The sequence below is a fragment of the Camelus bactrianus genome, chromosome 5 (genome assembly GCF_048773025.1).
Source record: "Camelus bactrianus isolate YW-2024 breed Bactrian camel chromosome 5, ASM4877302v1, whole genome shotgun sequence".
In the NCBI taxonomy this organism is placed as follows: domain Eukaryota; kingdom Metazoa; phylum Chordata; class Mammalia; order Artiodactyla; family Camelidae; genus Camelus; species Camelus bactrianus.
The window spans coordinates 67,714,095-67,740,344 of NC_133543.1; the positions used below are offsets into that span (position 1 = coordinate 67,714,095).

The window sequence follows — 26,250 nt, forward strand, 5'->3', positions numbered from 1 at the left end:
TCCAAGATTATTAAAATTTAATGCTTTATTCTTTTAAAGAGGTATTTTCAAAATTCCGTACATGATTTTTCACCTACACGTAGGCAGGGTATAAAATAATGTGTGACGGAGTCAGTGATGGAAGAGCCGAAGGTTCGTGTGAGCGAGGATTATTCCCAGCTCATCGCAAGCCTCGATCACGACCTTGTCGGCGGCGGAACCGGACGGAGCAGCGATGTAGGCCACGCCACTCTGAGGGCAAGACAGAGACAGACTCTCCAAACACATTTCTGGCCCAAACATGCCAGAATCAACCCCCTACCTCCCATAAATAATTCACACTGCAGACTGACTCACTCAATCAAAAGAGCAGAATAATGGGGTTTGGGTTATCCATATATCAAACGAAGAAGTCAGAATAATTGCTGATCTATCACTAGCACATCACCACAGCCTGGAGACGTACTGTAACTCAGAGAACTGAATCAGAAGCAGGATTTCTGAAATAGTTTCTAGTAATGACCAGATCTACACTGACACACACCAACCACACACTTACCCTCTTGGCTCTGTCTACATTGTCCCTGAAAGGAAAGAAAGCATCAGAGCTGATGGAAACTTCATTAAGTTTGTCAACCCAGTCCTTCTTCTCTGCTTCAGTTAATAACTCAGGGACCTCCTCAAACAGTGCCTTCCACTTCACCAAATCTTCATCCTGGGAGGAGGGCAGAAGGGAGAGACAGGTTTGGACACTTTCCTTAGTACTACCTGATGCAAATCCGAATGCCAGAAGACACTTAGGCATTTTCCCTAGGACGCCTTAATTACAAATAATGACTCATCTACATTCAAGTTCGTATTTCTAGAACCTGTTTTTTGATGCTTTCTAACATTTCATTAAGGAAGAAAATCCATTCAAAGTATATCAAATAAAGACTGTACCATTTACTTCTAAGTCAGTTTATTCCAGATATATTTTGTTCTTTAATCTCTGCCTTAGTTAAATCTACTGCTTTATACTCCCCATTATCAAAGCAAGCAAGGAAACAAATGATGGTTGTTCTAGAACTACACTTCTACAATAATTAGTCTCAAGTATAGTCAGTTTTATAGACAAATCAAGACATGATTCATAGCATTCCCATTTTTAAAAAGTACAAATATTTGGGGTGATCTTTTTTTAGCTTATGGAATGTACTTAAAAAAAAAAAAGAATGTACTTTTATTCTTATTCACACATACAAGTCCTCTTCCAGGACTTATGGCAGAATCTGCTGTGTAATATCAAGCAGAAAAACCAAGTATTAAAGTTAAAAAAAAAAACAACAGCCATTTTAAGCACTTCCTGGTTACAAGGCACACTCTCCAATGACCCCTGCTGATTATGTCCCAGATTCCTGTCCCTGAATGGACAGCCCTGTATAGTTGACTTCCCCCTCAGAAGACCACCAAGCTTTTGATTATCAGGCTTCTTCTTTTTGTTTTGCATCCAGTACCTGTTAAGCATTTCTATTTCCAGAAACTGGGGTAAATCCAATTCTTTTGACAGGCTATCTAACACCTGCAATTTTAATGAGCCCACATACTTTCTTCAGAGCAGAAGACATTAAAGAACATGAAATGTAACAAAAAATAAATTGAATTGTTAATAAATGGAACTTGCAGAAAATGTGGGAGGAGAAGAAAGACACCGGTTACCTGCTATCAGGTATCTGTATGCAATGCTGAATACACGCCTATCACACAGCAAGCATCACACCTTGCACTGTGACGGACACCCAGGATGGGTGAAAACCAGCCCCTGCCATCAAAGCTTACAATCAACAGGGGAGGAGCAAATATGCAAAACTAAACGAATGTTTATAATTTAGATGGTTTGTGGTGTCAGAAAAGAATAAAGAATTACAAAGAAAGGTAAATGAGTTGGAAGTTTAGATTGGTAATTTTAGACAGTCTAGAATGTTAAGCAAAACAGCTTTTCTCTTTGCAGTGATGAAGCCAAAGGGTGAACATACTAATACACTCCACCCATACCCAGCCCTTTTACCTCGCCGATGGTCCCAGTTACGTATTGATCAATGGCATTGGAGATTTCTGCTCTCTTCACTCCAGTTTTAAACTTCATTGACAGCACTTGTGGGTGATGCCTAAGCCACCAATAGTTTGCCTTATCCCCTGCAAGGCGGGTGCAGTGTATCCGAGACTGCTGTCCTGCTCCGATGCCAATAACCTGAAGAACATGGACATTAAAAGGAATTCCTCTCCCCAAAACATATTTTTCTCAATGGATCTTCTGTGTGTATTCCCCTAAATCTATCGATTTTGTGGGGGGAGGGGGGAGGGATCAGGCCGAAATAAGTGAAATAAAATAATTTTTAAGTCATTAAAAAGGTAAAGGTAACATGTTTTTACTGTTTATGTTTTACCTCTTCAGTGACATCTGAAGTATGGCTATTAATTAATACCCTAGAAGTTTCTAGAACTTCTGGACATCAGTAGTGAAGCATGGTCTCACTGGAACAATTTATTAGATCAACAGCCACAATCTCCCAGGTTTTCGTTATTACAGATTAGCAATCATTCGAAAGTTGGCAATCACTAAAACTGTATTTGGAAGGGTCTTCCAGGTGACATGCTGATTAACATCCACCGGAAGGGCCCCTCCCACTTATCGGCCAAATAATTTAACAGTAGAGAGAAGCTCAAGACGCTATGAAGAGAAAGGGCTTTGCAGTGGTGCTGAAGCTATGGCAAAACCAGCTTGACCCTGGAGCTAGGAGAGGCCCAGTGATGGGCGGTTCAGTCCTTTCCGTGCACTAGGAAAGAACTTAAATACCCAGCTTAACATCAGACAGCAAGAGATGTAGTATCTTGATTGTGATAGTGGTCAAACAACTATACCATCTGTGAAAACTGCACAAACTCTACACTTAAAAGGGGTGAATTTTACTGTATACACACTATGCCTCAGTGAACTTGATTTTAAAAGACCATGTTAGCTCCTAGTCTACGGATTCTTGGTAAAATAACATTAGAAATATAAAAATACCCTACAAACTGCAAAAGTATGGGTTAGCGGGTGGCAGTACCCTTCTACTCCCTCTGTACCAGAAATACTACCGATGGGGGGGAGGGAGAGAGAGAGAGTGTGTGTGTGTTGGGGGAGTGGGGCACTGAATAAACTAGTTTCCCAGAAGCTATTAGAGTCCTGCTAATCAGAAACATGTCAATTCATTCTAGGCAAGATGCAATATGACCAGTTTTAATACTTGGTTCCAAAGATACTTATCACTGAGTAAACACTGACAAACCCAGAAGAGAAAAACCTGGCAAATTTTCCATTTCAAGCAGTCCAGTACCTGTGGCAGATGGATTTTTGCTTATCATTTTGTAAAACAACAGTTCCCTCCCTAAGGTGAACGTGATGGCTTGGTTACCTGCCCGTTCTTGGCAAAGCACACAGAGTTAGACTGAGTATACTTGACAGCAATGGTGGCTACAATGAGGTCTCTGAGCGCAGATTCCGGCAACTGAAAAAATACAGAATGGTAAATCACATCGGGTTCTTTTATTTTTTTTTGGCTTAACTTACTTAACTTTAAGCATCTTTCATGTCATTTATTGTAATAGACCTATAATACAGTTATATCTCTCAAATGATGGAGTGAAGTTAACCGTTTGTAGGAGACACTATTATGTTTTACTGAAAGAATCAATATTTAACATATTTGTCAAAGAACTCTGCATAATGTTTAGTACGCCATAGACTCAGACAGAAACCATTCTGCAGCAACTTTAGCTTAAGCCTGTTTACATATCACACTAGATATGAAATACCTTAACCGCTTCACAACTGACAAACAGTATTTTCACTACCATAATGCCAACAAATAACAGGAGATGTGATAAAATTTATGTTCAGAAAAAAACAATAATTTTTACAGACATTACAAACAACTGTGATGTACACACAGCCAAAGCTGTTCAGGGAAAATCAAATTAGGATCATTTTCTGCTTTGCCTAAAATATTCTAAGTAGAAACTATTCAAAAATGCATTATTAACTACCAGTTCAAATGGAATGAAACAACTGTTATAGCTAAAAATGTCACTATTTTTTAATATAAAGAGCAAATACAAATTGAAAAGGATAACGATCTATGTGAACAAAAGATGTAAACAGCAGCTAACTGATAAATCAGTTCACTGAAAAAATTGACAAATCAGACTTCATCAAAATTAAAACTTCTGCTCTTCGAAACATCTTGTATTAAGAGGATAAAAAGACAAGCCACAGACTCGGAGAAAATATTTGCAAAACCACAAATCCAACAAAGCACTAGTGTCTAACATATGTAAAGACCTCTCAAAACTCAGTGACAACAAAAATCTAATTAGAAAATGGGCAATAGACATTTCCAGAAAAAAAAGGATATTCAGATGGCAAATAAACACATGAAAAAATATCCATCACTAGGCATGAGGAAATGCAAATTAAAACCATGAGATACTGCTACATGCATATCTAAAAAGAAAGTGACAACACCAAAAGCTGGTAAGGATGCAGAGAAACTGGACCACTTATACACTGCTGGCATAAAATATAAAATGGCACAGCTTCTTTTGGAAAACAGTTTGGCAATTTGTTAAAAAACTAAATACCCAACTATGATACCACCTAACACCCAGCAAATACACTAGGAGTCTAGAGCAGAGAAATGAAAACTTACGTTCTCAGAAAGATCTGTTCATGAATGTACAATAAATGAAAGTTACAGAAAGGGGAACAGATTAGTAGCTGCCCAAGGTTACCAAGGGGGTGGAGACAGGAAGGAAGTGAGTATGGCTATAAAAGGCAACAGAGCCTCCTTGTGGTGATGGAAATACTCTGTGTCTTGACTTTATCAATGCTGATATCAAGGCTTTGATACTATATGTCGTTTTTGCAAGACATTGCCATTAGGGGAAGTGGGGTAAAGGGTATGTGAGAACTCTCAAAACTGCACATGTATCTACAGTTTTTATTTTTTTAACTCAAAATTAAAAGCTTAATTAAAAACTACTGTAAGAATGTTTTAAGAATTTATTATTCTAAGGTACTACTGATGTAGTATACACTTTCCTATCTACAGCTGCCCTTTTGAGTCACCAACTATGCATTTTATTCCTTGGGTTCTAAAAAAGATTAATAACAAAAGCTAGACTTCCTAGACATCTATCTTCAAATATAACCCTGGTATACTGAGTTAGGATCAAGGAATATGAGACATGTCAAGCGGTGGGAGTGAGGGAATCCAGTTTTATAAACATGGCACAAATAATTAAAACAAACTGAAACATTATTCAAGAAAAATGGAAAAGGAAAAAATTCAAGTATGCTTATTAATATTTAATACACATTTCTCCCACTTTCTCAGGACTGAAACTATTCTATATCTAACAGTACAATCTGATTATTTTTGAGGTCAGAATGTTAACAAAAATATGCTTTAAAAGAAGGGAGGGGAGAGAATATAAAGGAAGATAAAAACCATCATTCTCATCCTTAGATTTCCAAATTTCTATTAAAAATACATATGAACAAGTAGAGAACTCAGGTAAAAAATTAAAATCCCAACATCTATCCTTGTAAAAAAAAAAAAAAATCCAAGCTAGCACAGCCAGAGGCAAAAAACCTATCAAATTCTACTGAATTATTAATTAGTCCAATAGCTATAAAACTACAAGGATAACTTACAAAAAGTAAGGGTCTCAGTAGGTGGGCACAGTCGTCAGCTTGGGTATCCTGGAATCTAGGTCAATACCCTTACAGTATTTTTAAAGATACATTAACCAACCAGGTTAATAAAATATAAAAAAAAGAAAAAGCCTTGTTTACTGTGAGTGAGCTGCTTAAAGTAACACTGCTACCCTAGCACCTCATGGCCTCGACCAAAGGAATGGACCCCAAAAGACTGTTATTTCTACATATGATTCCTACTTGTTCCTTTACTTGGGGGTAACATTAAGTTTCAAAGATAAAAATGAAAGAATATCCAATAAATCAACAAAGATCATGTTTTAATCACTATGTGTTTATTAACAAAACTATCCTGATAAAGACTTCAAAGCTTCTTTTCAGCGAATCTACTTAAAGCCTCAGGACTGAGACCTGGGGACAAAAGCAACTCCTCATTTTCCACTTCTGTTACAACAAATAACTTGTTAAGAGATTAATCCTTTTCTAGGAACAAAAAGAAAAGCTGAACACAGAGCTACTAAAATATCAAGCACCCTGGGAGAAGACCCACAGAGACAAGGGAAGCAGAAGAATGAGTATGACTATGCTTTTCCTCTCAAGGCATTTTCCAAGTTGCAAGGCAGTAACTGAGAGGTAAACAAGCAGAGACTGGCTCTGGCATGTCCTGCAGGAAGGACGAAGGAACACACCAGGGAAGAGACACTAGCAGACACTCGATGCTCTCAGCAGAACAGGGTGAATCACAAACAGACCAGTCCTCCCAAAGACCGAAGCCCAATCAAATCAGCTCAGTTCCTGCCAGGATGAAGACACCTGCCTGCCCAAAGTACAAGTCAACTCTATGGAGGGAAAAAGACACCATCCGGACCCTCAAGATCTCTCTAATTTTCTTTCATATTGCAGACAATAGTCAACCTACAGAAGAAATGGAAATTCTATTTGAGGCAACCTGAGGATTATAACCCAGGAGGCAGTCTCTCAGAGAGCTCCGAGGACTGTTCCAAACACATAAGGTGGGAGGCGATATTACTTGGTTTTGGTGAAGGGGTACATGCAATCAGCACGCATCTTGGTAAAAGGTTACTGCTATTCAAGAGCAACAGGTATCTCAGTTAATGGTTTTAGTGATTTTTCTAAGTATGGGAAGATGCAAGAAACTGGGTTTACAAAATCTCCTGAAAATATCTAACTAGCTCAGGGCCAGTTCTGTCAATTTTCCCAGAGCAAAGTATCTCGTTCTGACTTTCACCCTGAATTCCTTCCAGTGGCAGCAGTGGCTAAAGACCTGATTCTTGTAGAACTGGCTGGTGGGTGACATTCTTTATTTATAATCTCCTCCCTTTCAGTCTTAATTTCAAGCAAGCTTAGGAGGCAGTTCATGACTAATTTGTCCCATGGTGCTAGGAATACTCATTCAGTTCAGGCAAGGATTTCGTTCACAGTCCATTCAATTTGCTATTATTGGACTACACCCTGTTATCAGTAACCAAAAACCTCCGGACAGCCATCCTACTAGTCTGTCATGGTCCAAGGAATGTCTCCCTCCCATTGCTTCTTCTCGTACATACAGTTATACTATTATAATCATTGATCTTATAGAATGATATACTTGGTCAATCGCTTATTATTTTTACTGAATGCTCAATCGCACATTTGGTAATGCAAGAAACAATAATCTCATAAAACAAGAAGAACAGAAGTAATATAGTTAGTAATAGTTAATTATTTAGGCTAAAAACTTGCATTAAGTGTGGCTCAGAATCTCCCCACGTTGTCTGACTGGTCTGCTCTGTACCAATTGCTACCTTTAAGGGAAATAATATATCAGTGTTGTACATAAAGTCTGTCAAAGATGCCTGAACGTACAAGGCACGTGGTGGGTCATCGTGATCCCTCACAGGACTGAGAAAGGACTGTTGTCATGTAAGGAGCTGCATGGCTGGCACCAGAAGAAGAAAAATTGATCTTTATGATTAAGCAGGTATTTCTGCCCTTGGGCAGGTCTGGTTAATGCAAAATGCAGATACACAATGTATACTACATGAGAAGGTGAAGGCCAAAGGGCAGAAGGTAAGTTTTATGTTTAAATTTTTCTTGTCTTGCCTTAAAATATCAATTTTTATTTCATCAGTATCCAACGCCCAGCATTCGATCAAAATCACCAGGCATACCAGCAGGTAAGACCAGAAAACAATGTTGTCAGTTACACAGCTGAAGAACTGAAAAAAAAAGTATAGCTAACATTACATCCAGCAAAAATATCCTTTAAACTGGGTTCCCAATTAAGGGAAAAATAAGTACCAGCTCATCCATTTCTTTATTGTGTAACCTTCGGCAAATTCCTTAACTGTCCTCTATGTCACAATTTTGTGATTTTTACTATAGAGATGACAGTAGTCATGCTCCACCCAGAGGATATTGTGTATATTAAATGATATGATTTATATAAAAAAAATCACCTTTATTATCTTAGGAATATGTCCTAAAAAATGACAAGTAGCACAAGATCAAAATCATAACTACATGAAAATCATAGCATTGAAAATGGAAAACCAATCTAAATATCCATCGTAGTACATGGATTGCCATGTGGCCTTTCAGATGAAGATGTGGGTCTACATTCATGGATACAGAAACACATTTGTAGCTCAGTGCATGGAAAAAAGGTAAGCTAAAGAACAGAATTATAAAACACATGATCCCATTTATATAGTGTTGAAGATAAATAACTCTACATAATTATATATGCACAGAAGCTTCTAATATGGTCTTTTATTCATTTTTTTAAGCTCTCAAATTTACTTGACAACTCAAAGATAAGCAAGCTGTTTGCACATCAACCACTTTTAAATATGGGCCTTAATAAATGCATAAGCTTATAAATATTAAAAACATATCTACTTAATTACTAGTATTCAGTTCAGCTATTTTCAAACTTACATCCTTATTCTTGGTAACAACGTTGCTAAATAATGACCTGTCGATGACACCATTATTTCTCTTCTGGCTTAAACGAAGACCAAAGAGAGTTCGAACTTCGTTTTCATCCGGTTTGTAAGATTGGTCCATCTAAATAAATTACAAGAGTAAAAAAGAGTTAAGAAGTATGTCTACATCTCTCAACATTTTTCACTTAATTTGTGCACAAGATATTTCATTACAAGCAAGGCTATACGCATGTTTTCTAACTTAAGCATGTGTAAGATCATTTCAGTATGGCTGTAACAGAATGGCCAGGCACCAATATTTTACTCCAAACAATTTTTACAGGTTTTATAGCTCAACAGAGTTTTGTAACTTAAACATATTAAAACCAATGATTCCAATAGAGCATTTCTGGTTTCAGTAATTGAAAGCACTACCTACACAGTTCTTTTTAAATAACAGCAGATAAAACAGATATGCTAAAAAAAAAAAAAGAAAAAGAAAAAACAGGCAGTGGCACTAAAATTAAATTCTAATTTTCTTTCCTTCCTAAAAATCTATTACAAATACTTAGCTAAGACTTGGATTAAGAAGTTAAAAAAGGGAAAACAGGATTTGTAATCTATGTCTTTGTTATTTTAAAGGGAATATGTCATTCTTTGCTCTATTCCTCTCCCAGATTCTGATCTGAAAAGATACTAAGACATGGGAATAGTCTGCATAAGACCACTCTCTCCCTAGGTATCTTTTGAAACTTGACAGTATTTCTTCATTTATCCTCTGGATGATCTTTGACTTAGAAAGCACTGATGTCTGTAATTTATAAGCAAGCACTCATACTAATTTCACTTAATCTGCATTTTCCTAAATTCTAAGATGGTCCTTTTCCCTTTGTATTGTAAATTTTCTTAAGTTGAGATGTGCCCTATTAACTGATGTCAAAAAGAAACTTGTCACTAGCCAGGAAGAGGGATAAGTTGTAATTATGTGTCAATGTGCTGAACTCAGCCCAACTCTCAAATAATTAAAATGTTGAGGAAGCCCTGTATTCTTCTGACACCCTCAAACAAGATACTGCCAGGTGCTGCAGAGGTCATGATCATGAGCTCAGGGTTTGGAAAACATTCTCCATGATGCTACAAGTAACTGCTAATAGCCAGAAGTACGTACTACTCTAAACACTTGATTAAGAGTGAAGAATACAGTGGCAGCTAACTGGTGAAACTTTCTGTCAAGTACCTTTAAGAAAAAGTATTATATTTAATGTGGTATTTTTTTTCTTCTTTCCTTGAAAAACTGACATGCACTCTACCATGAACCATACAATTACTGGTATCTAAAAATGAAGTATGAGAACTTCCATTATACGGAGTTTGGATTCCACAGATTTCTTTTACACCAATATCTTCTGAAAGACAGTATTACGAGTTTTCATTTTCAATTCAAATAACTGTTTGCTTTATCCATGTATGATCCTAGACTATGGGCGAATTTCCCTAACATATAAGAGCTGGTAAAAATCAGTTAAAGAAAGAACTCAATAATCTATTTAGAAAAACAGGGAAAGAATATGGCTGCACAGTTCATAAAAGGGGAGTAAAAATGCTTTTAAATGTGAAAAAGATATTCACCCCACACACAGTGAGAAATTAAAACTATAGTAAGATGCCGTTTTGATCCGTCTTACTGCTAAAATGAAAAAGTTTAAAAAACTCAATGCTTACAGGGTGTTAGGAAACAGGCACCCTTACACATTCCCATCAAGACATAAAATCGGTCATACAAGCTTAGCAGGAGGCAGCATCTATCAGTCAAAATTACCAATATGCACAGCCTGTGACTCAGTCCTCATTTCACTCTCAGGACTTTCCCCCAGCTGATCCCCTGCAAGGTGTGTCAAGATTGGTGACCGGCTAGATAAGAAGCACAGACATGGGACAAGTTCCACGATGGTGAAGCAGTGTGCATTTGTGTCAGTGGGGAGGGAAAAAAAGAAGAAATGCATATGCAAATATTTGCTAAGTATGTACAGACTATGTATTTCAGGAAAGATGAGCAAGAAATAGAAAATGTTACTTTATTACTTTATTTATTTAGTTACTTAGTTAGTTAGTTAGTTACTTAGTTAGTTAGTTACTTTTTAGAAAGGTAACAGAGTGGCCGAAGGAAAGGATGGAGAGATTTTTTTTTCATCAAATAACCTTTAATACTTTTTGAATAGGAAACCATGTAAATGTATTTTTTTTAATTGAAATTAGGGTAAGATTGTTAAGAGGAGTGGAGTCAGTGGCTTTTTTCTCCTCCCTCTTCCCCTGACCAAAATACAGTTTATTAAATTAAAAAAAAAAAATCCTGCAGGATTAAGGATAAAGAAACTGTAGTAAAGAAGGATAAATTAGAAGAGTGTCTGCAAAAAGGAAAGATTCAATATGGGGAAAAAAGGAGACAAACTAAGAGAGCAAGTTACTGTTTCAAACATGAAATGCACTGACCTGAAGAACACAGTAGTTCCCATTTTTCTTTTTACAAAGTATTTTCAAAGCTTCGTCTTCATATCCCGGGGCAACAATACCATCAGACACCTATATTATGTATCAAATATTAATTTCTGTTTAAAAAATTGGAGAACACGTCTTAAACAATCAAGAGGCAATCACCTGTCATAAATAATGTAGAAGCATTCTGGTTTCTGCCTCTCCTAGATAATACATCCACGAGATAACAAACACTGCACTTGGAAAAGGGAAGTCTAAGCTAGAATACAGCTTTCTACAGCTGGTCTTAGCTCACTGACTGTCCTTTTGTTTATTTGTTTCAATTTCAACTAAGAATATATGAGTGATTCACTGCAATACATATACCCTAGAAAGAATAATGATTTTTTTAGTATTCTGACCACAGAGTGTGGTTCTGAACTAGAAAGAGCGCGTTCCAGTCCTGGCTCTGTCAGAACCTGGCTAAATGACCCGAGGCAAGGCAGGTCCCTCAACGGCAGGAGAACTGGTCAGAGAAAATGGGAGATTTAACATATTACAGCTAAAGGTACAAAAGTCACAGCTCATCCTCCAAAGCCTTGTGCTGGAACTACAACACAGCACAGCAGCGCCGCTGAGCTGGGGGTGGTATGGGGTGGCGGTAAGAGTCCTTAAAGAAACCAAATATTGTGAAGCCACAGGGCCTGTTACCCCTAAATGCTATTTGTTTCTCTCGAAGCTATCTGAGATACTATCCCTTTTTTTTTCTTTTTATCTCCCCACCTCCATCTTTCTGGCATGCTTGTTTGGTACCCAATTGATAGGGGTTAGTTTTTCAGAGTAGCTTATCATTTCCCCCATCGCCTAGTCCCTTTCATCAGAGATCTAATAAGGTTTACAGTCAGGTTCAGAACTACATCACTATCCAAGATGACATCTCTGCTCTTCAGAAACGGTAACTTTGGCGTTAAGATAATGATTGCTAACACCAAGGGGAAAAAAGCTAATAATCAATAGAAAATTCAAAAGAATTAATAAATATATCAAATTTTATCGTAATAACCAAATACCAGTATTACAGGTTATAGTTTCAATGAACACGATCAACAAATAAAGCTCTACTCAGTTATGTGCAGAGCAAGACAGAATGTCCACGAACCTCCCGGGAGATAATTTTGGCAGTAGGGACATCACAAACATCAGATAACGCAACAAAGTCACCAAAAGAAGACATCCTATCGGCCCCTGAAAAGAAACATTAAAATGTGTTATTTATCACAGGTTACCCTTACAAACGAAAAAGATGTTTAAAAGACTCCAGTGTGATCATACAAGATCTAACTTCACCGCTTACATAAGATTTAAACAACAAATTAGTTGGCTGTTTAACTGAAATAATCAGCAAGAAATATTCTTTAATTTCACCTTCTAAAGCAGTATTCGGCAAGCTTTTTCTGTAAAGGAATCCACAGTAAATATTTTCTAAGCCTTGCAGCCACATGGCCCCTATTCCCACTCTGAGGTTGTGGTTAGAAATCAGCCACCGACAATACCTCAACAAAGGGATGTGACCCTATTCCAATCACTGTATTTACAGAGACAGGAGGTGGGCTGGACTTAGCCCACGAGCCAGTTTGCTAACCCCTGTTGTAGCAGGTAAACAAGTTTCTCAATCTCCCTTTAACATTACAATAATATTCACAGGTTGTTAAACTCATAAATTAGGTATTTCTGAATTACATAAAATATAACTTTAACCAAATTCAATGCAGTTAAATAACCATATACAAGTTTAGTCATAAAGTAAGCAACACAAATGCATTTAATAGCCCCATCTGCAACTTCATGCACCAAATGCCAATTGTACTTCTTATTACATTAAAATATTCTTTTTATAAACAAATTTATTCCGAAGTCTCATAGTCATTCTAAAGTACTAGTAAAAAGCAAAATAATTTGAAATCTTAGAATAAAACAAAAGATATCACTACTTTAAAATAAAATACTGCCTTTTCTCTCATTTAAAAAAAAAAAAACCACAGTATTATTCTTCTGACCTCTTGCTCTTGCATATGCAGTGGATATGGGTGTGAGGGTTTTGTACAGATCATAGACCATGCAGACTCTGGCTTCATCTTCACTGAGTGGAATTCCAACAGCAGCGCCTGGTATGGAAAACCATAAACAAACCAAATTTCTCAAGTTATTGTCAATTCCTAAATCAAGACAACATTTTTCTGGTCATCTAGCCTATGTATCATAACTTCTAGTGCCCGTGCCGCCTATGTATCATAACTTCTAGTGCCTGTGCCAAGTTAAACAAAATGCCGTTTCACCAGCTAAGTAAGTGCCAAAAATATATTTACAGGGGAGGGTGACGAGGGAGGAGTCTCTTCTCTGGCTTCTGAACAGAGTCCCCTCTGTCCGCACCAGGCGCAGGTATGAAGCTACCTTACTTCATTACTCTCTGTCTGGCTTGATACCACACACCATTCATTTCCCTGCCACTCCCATTGTTTTAACATCCAAAAAGCATCTAATTGTTGAACAACGAGTAGGTGATATAAATAAGTAAGCTGTAAAGATGACTTAAACATAGAAGCAAAAAGGTCTCTCATACAAGGGCCATAAAAAGAGACAAAGTGTCACAAGAACAACTTCTTTATGTCTACTCAGTTACATTTCAACCATAGGGACAAATATTTACCTCAGTCATACTGCATTAAGCAGTATCACTTGTACTTTCTACAACATGTTTCCACCACACACAAAAAACTATCACTTCGCCTTTGTATTTCATACTGTTACACGTTATATATGTGCAAATAATACATGTGCATATGTTATTGTTATCAGATTTTATTATATTACTACACTGATATTGTTACCAACAAAAGTGGTTTCAGACTTCATAGAATGTCTAAATTTGCTACTGAGTCTTGCCAAATTTCCAAAAACTTTAAAAAGTGCATTGTGAACAGTTTCAGAGAATCCCAGAGTGCAATGTTTTACCTGCTGGGCTGACGTGTTTGAAAGAGGCGGCAGCTGGAATGCCTAAAGCTTCTTTGAGTTCCTTTACCAGCTGCCAGGCATTCAAAGCATCACACAAGTTTATAAAACCAGGGGCTCCATTTAGAACTACATGCAAAAATATACACACACATTAACAAGCAGAGTCAGTAAGATCAGACATATGTACATTCCCTAGAAAATAAACAAGTATCTATCTATCTATCTATCTATCTATCTATCTATCTATCTATCTATCTATCTATCAAGACTGCACAAATATGTTTTAAGTAAAGTACAATAAAGAGGCAAACAAATTTACACAAATATGTAAGAACTGGATGAGACCAGTGAATAAAGTACCCGAGCCTGAGCCCATCTTGCCAAAACACACACGCGCACCACCTAAATGCAGGAACACACACATGTGCACACACACCACTAGAGGACCAAATCCAGTAAGAATTCAGGATTAGGACAAAGCATGACGAGACTAGTGATCATCAGGGATCTACTTCAGTACAGAACTAAGATCAAACAATCGTGGCAACTACAGTATAAAATTTAAGCTGAAATCTTGCCATTTTAAGAAATAATATTACAAATTAAATCAAGAGCTGTGGATGGGAGAGATGGAGGGGAAAAAATATGTATAGCGTTTTTATTCTTTTATAGCAGACTCGGCAGGCTCAGCATAAGGTTGAAACACAGTTAAAATGGAGACCACAACTTCAGTCTTTCACTCTTTTCTTAACAATGGGTTTTTTAGAAGCTAAAATCTTTTCTGAATAAACACTTAAAAGTTCAACACAGACAAAATAGTGGGCCACTAACTAAAAACAACTCCATAATTTCATTTCTTTTGTGTTATCCTGGATAGCAGACGCTTTTAAAAGCAAAACATTGCCAAACACTGAGTGCCTACTATGATGTTAGGCACTGTTCTAGGTACTTGGAATGTTATCAGTGATTAAATATCTGAAACAAATAGGGCTCTTCTCTTGTTTCCAATCATAAGAAAACCAGTCGTTAAGATCACTCACACTCACATGCACACACTCTAGGCTGAGTGTGAGGGCTGGGTAGTATTAGAAAACATTCAAAATACATGAGGCGACAGTACTAGTAATAAAATACGCTGCACCACTGAATGTGAGGAGTAAAGAGTATTTCAAGTGCTTCTCAAACTCGCACTGCTCCCTGTCCTCCTCAGCCTGGGCTGGTGACAGAAGGAAAGAGCAGAGGGGAGCACCCAGCCCGCATCCTCCCGCTACGAAGAGCACTGGGCTGCGTGCTGCGCTTGCCACCCCGCCAACACCTCCCCCTCAAAGGCCTCCACACCCACAACAAGGAGCAGGAGGCACGCTAATACTCCATCTTAACAACAAAACTGAACAAAAAGCTGGAAAACCCTTTCTTAACTCTACAAACTCTTAAGTCCTGATTAATGTCTCTGCTCAAAAAATTAACTTTATAATTCTAATTTCCTAACCTCACATTGGCCCATTTCAACTGGGCTTCCAGGTCCATCATTCCAAGCGAACCGCGTCTTGCAACATTCCCAAAGCAAACAGCCACTGCTCTCAGCAGCATTCCAACCGGCTGATACTCTACAGGTTTTCCAATCTGGTTTTCCTCTGATGGTTCCTCGATGGCCATCTCAAGGCTTGGTCCTGACCATCTTCTACAAAATCTAGACCATCCCATCCAGCCCTACATCTTCAAAACCACCTACAAGCCAAAGACATCCCAATCTGTATCTCCAACTTGACCTCTCTCCAGAACCCCAGATTATCTCGGTTATTTTTTGTCCACAAGTCCCACTGGCATCTCAAACTTCAGGCAACTCTAAGAGGTACTATGTAATTTATTTTATCTTCTAAATGTGAACCACCTCTGGTAACAACAGAAAGACACACACACCCAGACACAGCAATCCGTGCTGTGGAAGACTCGGCCTTTACCTGTGATGGGAAGCCTGGGCTTCAGCGTGTATAACTGGGCAGGGGTTTGATGAGGGTTCATTCCATATCTCAAGGGCATCTGAGATATTCCTTTACTATACTCTTTCCTGAAGTACTCTGAAATTGCTTCATCATATTGTGCCGTATGAGTGAAAGCCTACAAAAAGAGTTAAGTTTGGTTAAATATCTGCAGTATTTTCCAAAATTAAGTATAAATAGTTCTAAGTAGTATATATTAAATTATACCCTTCACCCTGCACACATGCCTGTGCAGGAAAGACACCAAATACTACTAAATAGCATGATGAATTATTCCCTTTGCATTTCTCTTCCAATCTTTTGGAAAGAATACCTCTCTAACACTTGATTTCTGTATTTATAACAAAAGGACAGCAGGTCCAAGCAGAGCCTTGGTGGTGTAACATGGTGAGACCTGAGCACCATTCGGTTTTGTAAACACTGCACTGGATAAAAGTCCATCCTCACCTTTAAGGCTAACTGGCGTCTTGTCTCCAAAGATGTGTCCTTGCTGTCGGAGCCCTGCATCTCTGTGGACACGGCCACGTAGTCCTCCGGTTCACACACTACTGTCACTCGAGCGTGGTTTTTGGCTGCCGCTCTCAGCAGGGTTACTCCACCTTTGAATAACAAAAGATGATTTGTATTTTTGTATCAGTTTAACCTCTTTCAAATAAAGTCATTGTACACATACTTCCATTATAATTCTTGCCTTTAAAAATAAAAGTCACCCAGATGAGACTCTACAAAGAAAAAACTTAGAAAGTATAGATGAATGAATGACAGTCATCCCAGAACATAGTCTGGGAGCAGTAACTATATTCTGCTCCCTCGATAGTGAACATCAAAATGTAACCTCATTTACAATGTGAACAGCCCTCTCCTTCGGCAGTCTTCAAATGCCACTTTTCTAACTCACCAATGTCAATTTGCTCCACAGCCTCTTCAACAGTTACATCCGGAGAAGCCACTGTCTTCGCAAAGGGATACAGATTACAAACGACAACTCTAAAACAAAGAGGAATTTAGCTGTCACTAAAAACTCAAAAACGTATGTGGTTTATATGTGTCAGTCAGTAGCTATTAACATGACCAAAATACGTCAGCAGCTATTAACAAGACCAAAACCCCTAAAGACCTCAAACATAACTGTGAGCCTGACATTTGAAAAGTCATGTTGAAAATGTCAGGATCTCCTACTGTTCCAAGAGCACAGGTAAACAGGAGTGGTTGCAGCCAGCAAATGAGACACATGATTCCCTCTAAACCAGACTGCAATGTTGCTATTTGGGTGATCTCAGCTACTCATTATACTATCAAGTCATCAAAGGTTTTTAAAAAATTAAACAGAAACACAAAATACAAGACTACAGATAACATCCTCATTTTGGAATGTGATCACTATTATCTAGGATGCTGGATTTTATATTCTATTTCCAATCGACTGTGTATAATAATGAAAAATGATCGGTCATTCCTAGGGTGAAATATTTGTTTTCTCTTCACAGAGGCCATGTGCAATAATGGTAGCAGGAAGGCCAAGCGAATACTTTGGGGGAAAGAATGGCCTTTTCAACAAATCGTGCTGGGACAACTGGATAGCCCATATGAAAGAGTAAAGTTGGACCCCCAACTCACACCCATACGTAAAAAGTAACTTAAAAGGAATCAAAGACCTAAGCATTAAGAGCTAAAACTAAGAAACTCTTAAATAAGAAAACACAGGCATAAATCTTCATTATCTTGGATTTTGCAATGGCTTCTTAGATAGAAGACCAAAAACACAAGCAACAAAAGAAAAAACAGATTAAGTTGGAGATCACCAAAATCTAAACTTTTATGACAGTCAAAGGAGTATCCTTTTATGAAGAAAGCAAACAACCCACAGAATGGGATAAAATGAATTCTTATAACTCAAAAATAATAGATAAATAACTCAATTGAAACGTGCAGACGTAAAAAGACATTTCTCCAAAGGTATACAAATGACCAATAAGCATATGAAAAGATGCTCAACATCATTAGGAAATGCAAATCATAATCACAGTGAGATACCACAGCACATCCACCAGGATGGCTAGAATCAAAAAAAAATCAGTAACAAATGTCAGAGAAGTCAGAACCTTTGTACACTGCTGCGGGAAATGTAAACTGATGAAGCACTGTGGAAAACAGTCTGGCAGCTCCTCAAAAGGTTAAATGGTTACCAGATGACCAAGGAATGCCATTCCCAGGTATATACCCAAGAGAAGTGAAAATGTATGTCCACACAAAACTTGTACGTGCGTGCCCATTGCTGCATTATTCATAACATACCAAAGTGGAAACGATCCAAATATCCATCAACTGATGAACTAATAAGTAAATAGGGGTATAGCCATATAATAGGTTACTTTTCAGTAATAAAAAAATAAAACACTAATCTATGCTATAATATGGATGAACCCTGAAAATGTGCTAAGAAGCTGATCACAAGGGACCAGATATTATAATCCCACTGTTATACAATGTTCAGTATAAATCCATGGAGACAGACAATAAAGTGGTGGATGTCTCAGGTGCTGGGGGAAATGAAGAATGAAAGTTAGTGGGTACAACTGGGGTGGGGGGTGGGATGATGAATATGTCTGAATATTGACTATGGTGATTGATAACTACACAACTCTAAACATACTAAATACTACTGAATTATCTATTTTCAACTGGGGAATTATATGGCATGTGGATTATATCCAAATAAAGCTGTTATATGTACATATTAAAAAAAAAACAGTGAGTATCTTTTTGCAAATAACTAAGTTACTTGTGTGTACTACAATTTAGATCATAACTTCCTAAAAAAACAAAGGCTTTTTAAGCATAATTATGTATCTTGGTGATATAAATTTGGCAAAATCCAAATGTTTACCTATGTACCACATCACACAGAAGGTCCCCAATAAACGTTTACGGTGAGTCATGAGGAAACTAAACCTAATGCTAACCTTGACCTTTAAGAAGGGACAGTAGGTTTGGTCTCTTTGTCTTTGATCCTTAATGTATTAAAAGTTCAACTTCAAATTTTTACCTTATAAGATTGAAATCAAGTCTGGCCATGTCAGCACTATCTTCTGGGATACTACGAGCCAAGATTCCTAATTTAACAAAGTTAAAGTATTAGGTTCCAAAAACAAGTAAGAATAAGGCACTTCTTTCCAATGTGGTCCCATCAATCAAGTTAAAGCCTCTGGCACTGCCTGATTAAGAATACCAAACACACAGTACAAAATTAAGATTAGTGGGTATATTTAAAAACTGTTTGCATCAGTTCCTGGTCTGCTTTTCTTGAGTAACAAAACATAAAAGGAATTTTCACGTAACTGCTGCCAGTTCCATCACCCCATGTACCCCCATAAGTAAATGGCTAGTGTGATGGTTCTTAGCCTTGCAGCCTTTCATTCTGCTGAATTTTACCATAACCAGGAAGTTAGCAATAAATCTGTTCCTCTTCATTTTGGTTGTTACGCGAGTCATTGTCTCAGATGAATGAAAAGAAGTAAAGCATTTTGAAAGAATTTCTTTGAAAATCAGTTACACTGTGATGCTTTATTCTCAGTTTGAATCATCATAAAAAATTTTTCACTCTAAAATCTAAATATTTTCATCAACTCCAACAGGAAATGTCATACTCTAAACTAGTTATCCGGTCAGGACTAGCAACAAACAGAGGAATTCATCAAGTAATAAGGCAAACCAGATTTTAAACAGGCTCTAATGTGTTATGAACTTTAGCAGCAAATCTGACAAAACCAATATAACCTCACGGAGAATTTTTTTTGAGCTTATGACCTGCCTTTTTCCTCATTTATTACAGAAAGTAACTGAAAACCCCAGATTGTTTTAAATGGAAGGTATCAACCACTTACCAGCATGGACTGCAGGATGTAAGGTCTTCACACGCCCCCCTAACATTTCAGGAAATCCTGTTAGCTCAGAGACATCTCTGAAAACAGATAAACAGAATATTGCTACTGCTTCTGCTGAACTGTCATAGTACATTTTACACTATTCCAAAGCATCTTCCAACATTTTTTTAAGAGCCTGGATTTTCAGAATTCAGAAAATGAGTCATAAGCCACATTAATGAAATATTATTAAGGAATAAATTCAACTGAGAAGTAATCTGGCAACATACAACGAAGTATAAAAAATATTCTTATCTCAGAACCAGACTAAAGTAAAAGCAAGAATTTAGTTTTATGATTAAACAAAGACAGCAAAGCAAATGAGTGGGCAATACAAGACTGTTAAAGTGGTGCTGATATTGGTATAACTGGTTAACACTATGCAAAAATAAATTCCCAATGAATCAAAAGTTTGAATACTTTAAAAGAAAATCATAGTAATACCAAAATTAAATACATGAGGAGTGCTTTCAAAGCATTAAACAAAATTGATGGATCGGTGTAAATGTTAAAGATTTTTTACACACACTAAAAAGTAAGCTGGAAAAAATAATCGCAAAATGACAAAAGGTCAAATAAGACAGCATTTAAATATTGATCCATAGCACCAAACTGACCTGAACCCTCTCTCTGAGAGACTTTACAAGCAAATTTTTAAAAACCTGCATTACTATGTTAAATGAAAAAAAAAGTAAGAAGTGAAACTATCTGTCTTTAGTATAAGCTATGAAATAAAGAATATACTTATAAAAACACTGGAAGGAAACACATCAACGTGTTGAACAGAACTGTAAGCCATTTTTACCACCTTCTTTATATTTTCTACAATCAACATATATTGCCTTTATAGTAAAAAAAATTAATAAAATTAAATTAAAGCATTAAATTCCAGAGGATACAGAATTTTCTGAGTAGATTCTCCTATTAGGGAGGGCCATTTGCAAACGACTGGTGTTTGACTAAGGGCATACATAGTTCCAATGTAAAGTAAGAAACAGGTGGCATGGTTCTAATTCAAAATTCCCTTTCCTGGAATTCAAGAAATAAAACCCAGTTTCTCCAACTGAGAACAATCACTAAAAACAGAGAAGGTAGATCTCTTAGAATTAACAACCATTTGGGGGGAATTAAGAAGCATGCTAGCTACTCCTTTATGTTTAAGAATCTGTATGTAACATGCAGTTGGAATGATTCTCTGAATGTCCTCTGCCTTAATGCTTAATTCTCTGAATGCCCACCAATTAAATTCTCTCAGTTGACCTCACACTTCAAAGTTAACTTCCTGGAGTAAAATCTTGGCTCTGCCTTTTACCAGCTATGGAAGAAGTGTGATCATGAGCAAGTTACTTAACTTCCTTGTGCCTCAGTTTCCTATTTATTAAACAGGGATAATACTACCTAACACCAAAAACTTATTCTAAGAATGACATGAGTTAATACATACATACATACATACATACATACATACATACATACATACATACATAAATGCAAACAGTCTCACTTTAATAGGAAAGAAACATATTTACATTTCCAATTAAAAAAAGAAAAGAGCCACAATGGGGTGAGGGAGGAGTGGGTAGAGGCACAGATCAAACAAGACTGAAGAATAGAAAAGTATTTAAAAGGGGGGACGGATTTGCAATATAAGGGCTCATACTTTTCTACTTTCGATTATATCTGAAATATTTTCATAATACAAAGTTTGGTTGGGGAGAGAGAGGAAGGCTACAGGAGAGGACTTAGCTTAATTAGAAGGGTCCAATGACAATAGGACTCATCATGGTCCAATGGAAAAAGCAGTCTAGATTCTGGATTATTGGATTCTCACCTCACTGCTTTTCAGAAAGTCACCCTGTCCTTCCAAGATTCTTACAGAGTTCCTATGAGAACCACATCAGAGAAAAGATGCAAGACTTTGGAAAATATAAAGCACTTATTTAATAAATAAAAGTAAAGCATTCTTGCCATATGAACTTGTCAAATTTAGGGAAGCTGTATACCACCCACACAGGGCAGGATTACTAAAGGAAAAAGGTAAGAATCTCTCTCTACATGGATCCAGAAGGCAAGTAGCAAAATTGTCCACATGGCAAAAAAGCAGACAGATTTTTCACTCCTTTTCTAAAATATATTTCAGGGGTGGGTATGTCCTCCCTCTGAACTCTCAGTGCAGTTCACAGCTGTCCTATGAAGTCTCTTTCAGTAGTTACTCCCTCTCCCATCAGATTGCTAGCTCCATGGGGGCAGGACTGGCAGCCTGATTCACCATTGCACATTTCTTCCTCCAATCACTTAGCCAGGGAACAGTTTGTGGATGAGGGAATGCAGATTTGCTGCATTCAAATAGTTACCAGAGAGGCTAAGGGAAGAGAGGTTGAATCTTAAGAGTTGAATTTTAATGATGTCAACAGTTTAACTAAAGAGCCAGTCAAAACAGATCACATGCATCATGCAAATAACTTCCCTCTTGCACAACAAATAGCCCACCTAAATTAATGTTATGGGCAGGGCTAAGGAGCAGAGGGCGGGAGCTCTGAAATGAGAACTCCGGAGGTCCCAGCCCCTAGTCCTACTTCTTACTTTGTAAACTTGAACAGAAGTTATTAAATTTCTCCGAGCCTCACTTTCCTCTTCTGTGAAGGGGTTAAGTAGCGTACCAACCTCACAGCATTATTGGGAGGAGTAAATAACGTATTTTACTCCGTGCCTGGAATACATTACTTTATGGTTAATGTCCTCATCCTACGTTCTGACTGGATTTAACTTAAAAAGTAAGTTGTGCCTTACCTGACTGCCAGACCAGCATCTCTGAGAGCTTTTGCAGTCCCTCCAGAAGCGATCAGATTCAAACCAACAGAAGCTAAGTTCCTGGCAAATTCCACAAGGCCGGTTTTGTCAGAGACACTAAACAAGGCTGAAACAGAAGACATTTTTCATCATTCTCAATACACATTATGTTCTTCAGGGCCCGGGGGGCGGGGCGGTGGGCAGTTAGGGGAGAGCAGTCACTAATCTCACGGCCCAGACTACCCAGACTGTGACCCGGGGCGGGGTCAGCCGCCAGCAGGCCGCCCTACAGCCGGCCGGGGCCTCGCAGACCGCCGCGCAGCCCCCCACCCAGACCGGGCCCGCAGTTCCCGCCCGGCTGCCGCTATGGCCGGGCTGAGGGCGCCGCGGGGACCGGGTGCCGAGGCACTCACCGAGCTGGCCGGGCGCCATGGCTGCAGGCGGCGGGGTGCGGGGACGCGGGGGCACGAAAGCCGCGGCGCCACGTGCAGAGACAGGCGGCGGGGCCCAAATCCGCGCGAGGAGGACGCGGGGCGGGCCCGAGGTCACCTGAGTCGTCACATGATCCGCCCCGCCCCCGCCCCACCCCTGTTCAATTTCAGACGCTAAATTGGAGCCTCAGAGCTGTAAGGGAAAGCGGGCTGGGGCTGCAGCTGGCTTCTCACACCCGGAACTGGGGAGGGTCACCGCCTCCAGTCTCATACTCCGGGAGCGATTTGTCCCTGCCCTCAAAATGTGGCCGCCCCAGGCCTCAGGATCAAATACCAGTTGCCCATGGCAGCCTGTCCCCAGAGGCTGCAACGCACATTAAAGTGTTAAAAGCCCTGGCAGAGAAAACTGAGAAACACAAGGAAAAGCTCGTAGAGCGGCAAAGGTAGAAAAGTAGAAATCAGCTGCCTTACTTCCTCCTGTTTTAATATATTTTTTAAAAATTAAAGGAGGTCCTAAAGATTAAGTGACTGACTCCACAGTTCTCATATTAGAGGCAAAACGAAGTCAAATTGACATTCATTTGAGTTTTGGGTTCCACCTTATAAAATAGCCTGAAATACCTTTCTCAATTCGTTAAAAAAACATGGAAAGCAAAACTGAACACATTCATTTCGAAATTTTTGAAAATAACACCTTTGCCACAAAATATATACATGCTGCTGTCTTCAGAAATCTTTCAAAAATGTTCCTTATTAGAATTATAATAGCACTGCCTATCTTTTGTTCTTAGTCTTGGGCTCACAAGTGCAGAAAGAAGTCTTTTCTTACCACATGTTATTTATTTCTGTTTTTCTTCTGGTCTCTAATCCCCAAAATGAATACCTATCTGTTAGAATCAAGGGCTCTATTTTATAACCTTTGAATCTGTGAACTTTTTGCTCTGAATATTTCTCACATTTGTAAGAGAAATATATTAAGCTTATCACAGTGTCTTCAGAATGTGCTTGCCAACTTTAAATAAAAAAAGACAAAAGTTCATAGATAGTAATAAAGGAAATTTCCCTGACCAGACACCTTTAGGTCTTTATAGGAAATAGAAAGCAGAGTGAGTAGAAAATAATGCTGAGATTTAGCGATAAGAGGAAAATAAACAGTACTTAGGCACTCAGCATTTTTCCTGCATGTGAATTTCAAATATTCAATTTAATAAATATTTATTGAGCCCTGTCTGCCTGAATGGCAGAAATAGTGTCAGAAAGACAAAGGTGACTATCAACTAATCATTGTTCTCAAGGAGCTCATGATGAAATGAAAGTATAGAAACATAGTACAACTAGAAAATATTACTACAAAGAGAAAACATGGGATTAAACTGATTTTTGTGGAAGTCCTTTGGAACGTTGCCATATATGCTAAAAAAGAATGAACTGTGGGTTCCAAACCAAGACACAACTCTTCAATTAAAGATGCTTACTAAGTTAGTTCTGACTAATCTCTCCATAGTTTTAAACTTCAGACTTGATAACTCCTCATATGTTAATGACAAGAAGAGTACATGAATTTTTTACTAGCTTTGTGATTCTGGCCACATCACTCCATCTTTGAAGACCTTAGTTCCCTTGTCTGTAATATGGGTATATTATTTGTTCTCTAGGCTTCAGGTTGTAAAAAGCAAATTAATCCATTGAAAGTACAAGCTGTAAGGTGGTGACCAATAAGGGTAATAAAGAAGTGCAGTTTCTTCTTGTTTTTATTCCCTGGATGTAGTTGACTAAGTGTGTATCTCACTGGGCTTCATAGTATGTCCTCTTTAAAGATGCTAGTCATAAGCAAGCTAGTGTTTTAGAAACAAAACAGGAGACATTTTCACAAAGATGCAGGCTCATCTTGCGAATGTCTGTAACTAGCATTACTGCTCCAGACAAACAGAAAAGAACACACAGGCACTATAATGATTATATTTTCATTTTCTCTCTTTCAACTTCCCACCCCTCCCAAAAGAAGCTTAAAGAACCTGAAACCTTCTTTATATACCAAAAACATTTCATATATTTGTAAGTTGTTTTAATTTCTCAAGTGTGCTATTATCTGTTTCTGTTCTATGCTGTTTGTCCTTTGTGTAAACTTAATCATTTCTGCCAAAAAGCCTCCATTCCACCCAAATCTGTGATCTTCTACTAGACTGTAAGGATTAGTAAGGCTCTCATTTTGGGCCAGATTGCTCTACATGGATATATATGTCTGCCATATGAACTGATTCCCAGGAGCTTGGATAATTGGATTAAAACATAAAGTATTATCAGCAAAATCTCTCTCTAATCTAGATGTTAAACTATCTTATATTAATAAATTTGAACATTTTCCTTGAAAGTTATAGGGGTGTTCTGACATGTAAAGTTGGCAACAATACAAAGAATGAATTAGAAGAGCTGAAAGCAGGATAACCACATTAAAAAGTTTTGTAGCCTTTTGGAAAACCACTCAAAAAGCCACACAAACTCCTAACCAATGACCCGAAAGCATGGAAATGAAGAGATTATATGTGAGAGAAAATCAGAGGTAAAACCAACAGCATATGGAGATGAATTGCATAAGGGAAACATGAACTGGAAAGAAATAAGGGAAGTTCCATTGTTTCTAGCTTGACCATCTAAGTTGCTGGTGAAGCAAATAATCAACAGGAAAAATAAAAGAGAGAGAGAGAGAACAGTTTTGGCATGTGTTTATTTTTATTTGAGTCAACATGAGAGTTTGGGCAAATAAATTTGAGTTTCTGTTACCTAGGCTGCTGTCCCAGAATTATACCCCTGCCTCTCCCTCTAATGGAAACCAATTACTCTTATCTAAGTTTCAGGAGGAAACTGGAAAAAGGAAAAAAAAAAAACAAAAAAACAAAAAGTTAGAACCAACTACAGCAGATTTGACTTCCAATTGATCTTGAACCTTGTTATAAGCTCATTGTAATATGTTAGCAT

General features: G+C 37.9%; 1 protein-coding gene across 1 annotated transcript; it reads right to left on the minus strand.

Moving 5' to 3' along the window:
- On the minus strand, positions 1-23,413 carry ATIC (5-aminoimidazole-4-carboxamide ribonucleotide formyltransferase/IMP cyclohydrolase). The gene is made up of 16 exons (XM_074364047.1): positions 23,257-23,413; positions 22,844-22,970; positions 20,015-20,091; positions 19,177-19,243; positions 17,029-17,117; positions 16,578-16,729; positions 16,092-16,248; positions 14,131-14,256; positions 13,176-13,283; positions 12,278-12,363; positions 11,137-11,226; positions 8,660-8,788; positions 3,417-3,509; positions 2,027-2,209; positions 539-694; positions 1-231 (listed from the first exon to the last, which is right to left on the minus strand). The coding sequence occupies exons 1-16, from the start codon at positions 23,273-23,275 to the stop codon at positions 112-114; spliced, it is 1,779 nt and encodes a 592-aa protein (XP_074220148.1). The 5' UTR covers positions 23,276-23,413; the 3' UTR covers positions 1-111.
- Positions 23,414-26,250: the final 2,837 nt, after the last annotated feature.

Bases quoted from the DNA above. Each gene is read 5' to 3' on its own strand.
- ATIC (XM_074364047.1), bottom strand. The intron at 12,364-13,175 runs GTCAGAAGAATA...GTTTCTTTTCAG, and splicing joins TGCATATGCAAGAGCAAGAG to GGGCCGATAGGATGTCTTCT. The intron at 3,510-8,659 runs GTAAGTTTGAAA...GTATTTTTTCAG, and splicing joins TTGTTACCAAGAATAAGGAT to TTGCCGGAATCTGCGCTCAG.